Source organism: Lissotriton vulgaris, unplaced genomic scaffold (assembly GCF_964263255.1).
Source record: "Lissotriton vulgaris unplaced genomic scaffold, aLisVul1.2 SCAFFOLD_1911, whole genome shotgun sequence".
In the NCBI taxonomy this organism is placed as follows: domain Eukaryota; kingdom Metazoa; phylum Chordata; class Amphibia; order Caudata; family Salamandridae; genus Lissotriton; species Lissotriton vulgaris.
The window spans coordinates 202,439-211,354 of NW_028254346.1; the positions used below are offsets into that span (position 1 = coordinate 202,439).

General features: G+C 43.0%; 1 protein-coding gene across 1 annotated transcript; it reads left to right on the forward strand.

Annotated features, from left to right (window-relative positions):
* The first annotated feature begins 4,968 nt into the window (after positions 1-4,968).
* Positions 4,969-8,716, forward strand: LOC147659574 (uncharacterized). Its single transcript, XM_086951636.1, has one exon. It carries the CDS (start codon positions 5,833-5,835, stop codon positions 7,489-7,491), a length of 1,659 nt encoding a protein of 552 aa, XP_086807762.1. The 5' UTR covers positions 4,969-5,832; the 3' UTR covers positions 7,492-8,716.
* The last annotated feature ends 200 nt before the right edge of the window (positions 8,717-8,916 follow it).

The following is an 8,916-nucleotide window of genomic DNA, read 5'->3' on the forward strand; positions in this document are numbered from 1 at the left end:
TGTAGACAGAAAGCCAAGGAAGGCCCTGCCTGGCGTGTACTCACAGGCAGCTGCTTTATTGTCCTCTTTCTGCAATTCCTTCTTAAACTTCTTTTCGACGAAGCCTCCATTTCTCCTTGAGATTCGGGTCTCGCATTCGTTTTCTCTTGAAGAGTTTTTGTCAGGGTCCCGTGACTCACTGTAACTTGAGAAGGAGATTTCCAAAGTGCCTGGAAACTTTCAGGCGTGCTTATAGGCTATTATGGTGCAATCATCGGGTTTTAAGTGTGCTAGGTCCCCTTCGAGAGACCCTACAGTTTTTTCCCCACTTAAAGCCCTGGCTATCATGTCTCACTTCTGGATTGTATGTATCGTCCTGTAAGTATTTATTCGTGCTAGCGCCTATAGTGGAATGAGTCAGTCAAACCCTTAGCATGGTGATTTAGGCGCTCGCTGATGACATTGCTCATGATCTTTTAATCCCACGTTAGATCCCTGGAAATGCTTCCTTTGCTTTTCCACTTGGCGCAGTAGGGCAATTAAGGATTCTTACATTGTGAAATAGTGGCACGTACTATGTACTGCACTTAGAAATGTCAAAGCGCTACACAAAAGAATATTCATTTACTGACTGGGAAAATCTCAAGGAAGATAGGTTATGAAATTGACAAATACTTTCCTTGCAGTGTTTGTGGCATCCCCATGCGTATAGCTGGACAGCAGAACCAGCGGCGGCCACGCAGGAATTAGTTTCACAATCACAGCACTTTGTCTTGACTCTTAACTTCTTCTCGGACCGGCCCGTTCGTTCCCCACGAAATTCAGTTTGGTTTTGTTTCACTTTCTGGTGTCTCACATGACTCAAGTCAACAACAAATGGCTGGGTCACCCACTAATAATCTACAGCAATATTTTCTACTTACAATTTCAGTAAAAGCCATTGGTTTCATTGACATGCAAAATAATCTACGTATAACATTTAAGATGTCTCTTCTAATTTTTAGAAAGTACAAAACATATACTGCGTTGTCTTTATTTCTGTTTTCTTTTCCTTTCATTTTCATTATGCACATTCCATGTAAAGTCGGCGATTATATCAAATGCTTTTAGAACTATTTAGTGTGACAGGCAAAGATGTGAAAGCGAGAAGTTACGCCAGTGACATAGGTGGCCGAGCTGTCTCAGTCTCAAAATGAACTGATTTTACAGGTTCAGCTGGGCAAGATGGCGGTGACTGACAGTAAATAACATCCATCCGACCGCCCACTTTACACAGGGCGGGCGAATGGCTTGCCTCCGATGGTATTAGCTGAGAGCATAAGGCTTACTCCATCAGCCGTCACCTGATGGTCCATCCACCTCTAAATCAGGTGGGCAGACTGAGAGTCTGGAGAAGAGGCTATTCCGTGGTCATTGCATGTGCACCATACTCCAAGGCAGCCCATATGTTTTTGGTGTTAGTTGTTGTGCAAATGTTACAGCACGATTTTACAGTGTTGTGGAAATCTGCACCTGGGCAGTATAGATTTTTTTCTGGAATTGCATACTCTGGGCTCCATACCTGCAGGGATATGTTTTTTTTTCTTGAAGTTGTTTTTGTTTTCACAATATGAACGGTCAGATTGTTTAACACTTTTCGCGCCACGGTGCCTGCCTGATGCAGAACAAACTAGCGAAGTCCTGAAACAGGATGTGTGGAAGGTAAAACATTACCAAGTATCTAAGTTCCAGAGTCCCAGGGTCAGCAGGTCAGACCTACCTAAAGACTCGGTTATTACATCTGACTTTTAGCAGTGCCAGTTGAGAATGTGGGTGGAGCTAATAGAGTGGGTGGAGCCAGTGGAGGAAATGGGTGGAGTCGGAAAAAGTAGGTGTGGCCTCAAAACAAAATTTGAGCACCTGCACTTCATATTTTACAAATTAAGCACTGGGTAAAGGCATACGTGTTTACGGCATTGCATGGTAAAGGCATACGTGTTAAAGGCATTTGTTGGTATCTATGACATTATAATTAGTCTAATCCTGCACTATCTCTTGACTTGAAACTAAACCCTGGGCCTTGGAAAACTGAACACAGACAGCTCAAAAAAGGTGTAAAAGCAGGTTTAGTGGGAATGTCATGTCACATTGTCATCACATGCCATTATCCCAGTGCATTGTACCATTTCCCCAGTTTTCCCCAGATAAATGGTACTATGAACCGAATAGAACTACTCGGCACCACGTTTAGAGGGTGATCCATTTTTCTTCCTACCCTGGAAAGAGAGTTACTCCAGCATTTTGTTGAAGTTAAAGTGAAACTCTTCTTCTGTTTCCAGTGTCAGAAAAAGTCAAATTGGGGTCTGTGAATGCTCACTTGCTCACAAACTGACAAGGTGAGTCATGCATGCACTACAGTTACTGGTGTGTGATTCTACGCATGCAAAACATGTACACCTGGCAGCTATCATCTGACTAGTTTTGTTTTCAAACATTGTTGAAAGAACTGAGGACACAAACAAGCCCACTGACACCAAGAGAGAAACAGAAATAACAGTTATTCACAGGCCCTGGCAAATCCCTTGGGCCTGCTCAACATGAGACCAATCTCCCTCCCAAACATTCTTGCTAAACTATTCTCAGGCATTCTGGCACACAGCTTAGTCCGTTCATAATGGCCTTATGACTGCAAGCCACAGCAGTGGTGAGTTAATATTGTGCTGTTAATACAATTGATAATTTCCAACACTGTGAAGACACTGGATGTAGGAAGGTGGATATCTGACTATATGGTTACCCCAACTTTTTGCCTTGTGTTTTGCTGGTTTTCGACTTAGTTGGCCTGGGATCCTGCTATTCGGGGCTCCAGGCTATCTGCTCTCCCTATAAAATGGACTCCATGTACTTTAGGTACATACCAGATTGGGTATTGGGTCACCTCTGTGAGCCCCTGTGTAGTGTACCATAGTTACCCAGGGCATAGGTGCATCCAAGGTCTACCAGGGGCTGAAGCATGTATTATGGCACCCCTGTCTGGCCATCCAAACTGACACCACAGGCTGATCACTCAGCTTGAGTAAGGTGGTGTAATCACCCCTTACTTAGATATATTATACCTATATTTACCTTTATATATAGACACATATGCACCTCTAAGTCACTCCCATGGTAGGCCTAGACAATCCTCAAGGCAGAGTGCTTGGTTTTATGTGAGAGGGTGCCCTAGCATGAGCTGAGCCCCTCTGCAGCTTTCAGAACCATGTCCTTATAGCTGTTCTATGATATAGCCATACCATATGAATGAATGAATGAATGTTGGATTTGTAAAGCGCGTCGTTACCCTGGAGCGTCCCAGCACTGTACCACTGGGGAACCCGTCCTGGCTTTTGTTGTGAGATGGTCCCTTTACTGGGCATCCCCAAGGTGAAGCCAGGCATCCCCGGCGGTGATGGGGCCGGAGTGGAGATTAAGCAAGCTATTGCTCAGAGTTGCAGTGTGGGACCCCATGGTTAGAGTGGCACGAGGCGAGATTTATCGGGCCCGCTGACATTTGTCCTGCACCCGGCCGCGTCGGGAATTGAACCCTGGTCCCGGGCCGACCTCAGCCTCCGGGTCTGCCGCCTCTAACCGTTGAGCCACACTTCTCCACAGTGCATATACTCTTAAGTGCATTATAATCCTCATGGTTAAATGCTAACTTTGGTGTGGCTTTATCAAAACATGTGGTGTAAGGTGTCAAACACTTTGGAATACTACCCCCCCCCCCACCAATTCTGGCAGCGGGGGTAGCATTCCACCCTTCTAGAGGGAAAAGACATGTATGTAACTGCTTTACCCGGTTAAAGTTAAACAGAGCTTCAGCATCACAAAATGGATGCTGCTGCCACAGACACGAGTCTGAACTCCTGCTGCTGGACGAAACTCCAGCAAGGGATGCCTGGACAATGGGTTTTCTGTCGAGGGAGGTACCAGCACCTCCCCAGACAGGCTGTAGTGTATTGGGGCAGGGTGGGTTGAATTGAACAATGCTTTTTCAGACACTGCCTGGGGCACACAAGATGATCCATGCATAGCCCGGTTCAAACCAGTTGCTGGGGCACTCCAGCCCTGCTCTGGCACGATACTGGACAAAGGGAAAGGGGTGTAACCACCCCCTTCCCAGGTCCACCCATAGGAGGGACCTAGTGGGTAATCCAGCCCATTTTCTTAGTATAAAGATAGGAGCTGTGTCCCCAGGACTTTAGATTATCCTGGAACGAAACACTGAAATGAAACTCTTGGACCTTCAATATTCTATACCGACTAGAAGACTGAAGACATCTCCCTTGTGGTCAAGGAGTGACCACCCTGTGTAAACAGGGACCCCTGTCTTTAGTAACAAGCAAGGTAAAGGCGGCAGTTGGCATCTGAGCTGATCCAGTGTGAACAAGAAAGCATTGTGGAAAAAAGATGCCCGGAGTTACCTTTGCCATATATACTTCCTGAAGGGTTACCTTTGTTATACAGTTCATAAAGAGTTACCTTTGTTATACACATCCTGAAGAGTTACCGTTGTTATACACTTCCTGAAGAGCTACCTTTGGTAGATACTTCCTGAAACTGAATTAATGGCAGCTCTTCCTGATTCCTCTCTTTTTCCACAATCGTTTCTGTTTAAATGAAATCTTATCCATGTGTATCTACCCAAAACTGTACCTGTAGCACATGAGTGCTCTGTGGCTGCCCTTTCCTTAGTAATTTACTCTCAACAATGGTAAATCACTGCCTTTTCAGAAGTAAATAAGATGTGACATGTTCAACCACAGTTTTAATGAAATATCCATGTATGGTAAAATGTTCCTTACTAAATTTCAAATATGGTAGAGAAGAGATGTCTTATCCAGCTGGTTAAATATTGTGTATTTACATTGTATTACATTTGCATTTAGTAATATTACATTTCTTTACATCCAACACAAAATAAGCCTTAAATGCACGGATTGCTTATGAATAATGAAGATAACACATCAAACCAGCAAAAAATATCAAAAATAAGGAGCTCCAAAAACATCAGTGCATTCAGAGGCAGAGGACAGATCCAGGAAGAAGCAGTCAAAGGCAATTTAGTGAGTTTCCGAGTCTGAGATCTGCACCTCGACACCCCAAGACGAAGAAATGACCTCTACAAAATTAAGGCAACAAAACTGACAAACCACCTGCTGTATAAACAAGCGTCCAACACCAGCTTTGATCATGAGGCCGGTATGAGAGTTGGAGGAAGGTCTCGTGTCTATTTGGGATCCATAGCTTGGAGCAAAAACCTTCTTCAGCTTTGAGCTGTTAGCAACATGATAATGTTTAAAAAAAGGTTGAAAACTTGGCTTTTTGTCCATGTTTGAAACAACCAGATTTACTTTCTTTTCTGACCTGTGCTTTGCCCCGGACACTCTTTGGAGTAGCTGTACACATTATGAGTCGCTTCACCATCATGATATGGCTAGAGCAGTGCTTCGCTATCTAAACTGGCAACAGACCAGCATTCAGTGCTCTAGGTGTATTGTTAACTCTTTCAAGCCAAACCACAGGAACCAGGGAAAAGCACAACAAAGTGGTGCCTAACAACTGAAGGCTAAAAGAAAGCGGAGTTCTGCTCTCTGAAGTACAGAGTATTGTCCCAATTTGCACCTACTGGAAGGAAGATTAAGCTTTACCCGCAAGCAGGCGAAGCCATTATCCAATCTAAAGATTCAATCACCCTCAAGGAAGCCATACTGATATTATGAATGTGGCAGGTATTTAGTGAATCTTGTATTTTTTTGTTAAATCGGAAATCAAGCGTCCAAAATATCACACACATACAGGGAATGTGAACATAACGCAAGTAGTTTATTAACTATGCTGACCCTTCAGGAAACACGGTCCGGAGAAAAATCTGGCAATTGCACTGAATATGTCAAGAACTTTAGCCAGTTAGAAACCATAAAAGAGCATCAGCGAATACAAACGGGGGAAAAACCATACCATTGCACTGAATGTGTGAAGAGCTTCAGTCGGTTATCACATCTCCAAACACATCAGCGAACACACACAGGGCAAAAACCATACCATTGCACTGAATGTGTGAAGAGCTTCAGTCGGTTAACAGACCTCCGAAGACATCAACGAACACACACGGGGAAAAAACCATACCATTGCAATGAATGTGTGAAGAGCTTCAGTCTGTTATCAAACCTCCACACACATCAGAGAATACACACAGGGGAAAAACAATACCATTGCAAGGAATGTGTGAAGAGCTTCAGTCGGTTATCACTCCTCCAAAGACATCATCGAACACACACAGGGGAAAAACCATATCATTGCAGTGAATGTGTGAAGAGTTTCAGTCACATTTCAAACCTCCACAGACATCAGAAAATACACACAGGGGAAAAACCATACCATTGCAAGGAATGTGTAAAGAGCTTCTGCTGGTTACAAGAACTCCAAACACATCAGCGAACCCACACAGGGGAAAAACCATACCATTGCAAGGAATGTGTAAAGAGCTTCTGCCGGTTACAAGAACTCCAAACACATCAGCGAACCCACACAGGGGAAAAACCATACCAGTGCAGTGAATGTGTGAAGCGCTTCAGTCGGTTATCACATCTCCAAACACATCAGCGAACACACACAGGGGAAAAACCATATCATTGCACTGAATGTGTGAAGAGCTTCAGTCGGTTAACAAACCTCCAAACACATCAGCGAACACACACAGGGGAAAAACCATATCATTGCACTGAATGTGTGAAGAGCTTCAGTCAGTTATCAGACCTCCAAAGACATCACAGAATACATACAGGGGAAAAACAATACCATTGCAAGGAATGTGTGCAGAGCTTCAGTCGGTTATCACACCTCCAATCACATCAGCGAACACACACAGGGGAAAAACCATACCATTGCAGTGAATGTGTGAAGAGTTTCAGTCACATTTCAAACCTCCACAGACATCAGAAAATACACACAGGGGAAAAACCATACCATTGCAAGGAATGTGTAAAGAGCTTCTGCCGGTTACAAGAACTCCAAACACATCAGCAAACCCACACTGGGGAAAAACCATACCATTGCAAGGAATGTGTAAAGAGCTTCAGTCAAATTTCACAGCTCCACACACATCAGAGAATACACACAGGGGAAACACCATACCAGTGCAGTGAATGTGTAAAGAGCTACGGTCAAATTTCACAGCTCCACGCACATCAGAGAATACACACAGGGGAAAAACCATACCAGTGCAGTGAATGTGTAAAGAGCTTCAGTCAGTTAACAAGCCTCCGGAGACATCAGCAAATACACACAGGGGAAAAACCATACCAGTGCGGTGAATGTGTAAAGAGCTTCAGTCAGTTAACAAGCCTCCGGAGACATCAGCGAATACACACTGGGGAAAAACCCTACCATTGCAGTGAATGTGGCAGTAGTTTTACTTACTCTTCAGCATTAAGAAATCATCAGCGAGCTCACAAAGGGGAAACAAATCTTTTAAATGCCATGAATGTTTGAAAAGCTGAAGTCCATTATCACTCCTAAGCAGGCATCAACGAACACACGCAGAAAAAAAGCCTTCAAGTGCAATGAATGTGTGAAGAAATGTAGTCAATTATCAAGCCTATATAGACATCAGCTTACACACACTCTGTAAATACCGTACAACTGTAGTGAGTGTAGAAGTACCTTTAGGAAATCTTCCGCATTAAGGATTAATCAGTTAATGCTCACAGAGAAAAATCCTTTCAGGTGCAGTGAATGTGTGAATATCTTCTGTCAGTTATTAAACCTATGGATACATCAACTAACACACAGAGAGTAAAAATGGGCATTGCAATGAATGTCAGAAGTGATTTTGTCAATTGCGAACACACCTGGGGTAAAACTTACAATTGCACTAAAAGTGTGACGAGCTTTTGTCAATTTCTGATCCTACATAGCCTCAGCGAACACACACCTTCATTTAACTCACTTAGAAATAATCCCAGAGATGCAGTGAATTCAAAAAGAACTTAAGAACATTAACATTAATATCGACTCATCTGAGGACATAGACAGGAGCAGAACAGTGCAGTTATTGTGACATGAAGGAATTATAGGAATAAATATATAATTATGTTAGTTATTCAAATACCAGATGAATGAAGACTCGACTATAAGAAATGAAGAAAACCAAAGATTTGTAGAATAATAAAAGTGTCTGTTCCCAGTGATTGTTCACTTCGGTACACATAGAAAAAACATGATATAACAGGAAATACACTGGGAGACTAGCACAATGTGGAATAAAAGAAAAGAAACACTGTTGGTTTTTATTTGGCGATGAAGAGTTGCAAAGAAAAACATCCTAGTGTTCCTGTTCATGCTACCTGTAAAAGTGCAGGGATGAATACGATTCTGCCTGCACACATTGCTATATTAGCATAAGTGAGTTAGTCGCGAAAACGCCATTTTGCTGCTTTTGCGCAAGACACTACTTCTCTGTTTTTATACACACAAACTGCTTGCTTTTCCTTCACATGAGAATGGTCTGTTTTTCATATCTCTAAACTCACACTGCGACCTCAAGTCTGCACAAAGTGTTCAAGGTTAAAATAACAATGTATGCTGTTGATGCAGGTTGATCGGACCACGCTCTAGACACAACACAATCACAGCTGCTCATTTCTGAAACTCAGGTGCTTTTAATATTGCACTGCATGCATGAGTCTAGCACTTGGGAAAAACCTTTCAATCGACAAATAGCTGTGCTGATCCTGGATGTGATTCACTTCACCTGACTTTGGAGGTATGGGGTTCCCGGTTTTAACCAAGAGATCTTCTATTATTATAATACCTAGCTCCTAGCAAGGGGAGGGTGGTACCCAAGGTGCTATAGACCTGGTTCCACTATCATTATAATATAATTTCTCCCTTTGTATTTTATGGAATTGTAACAAT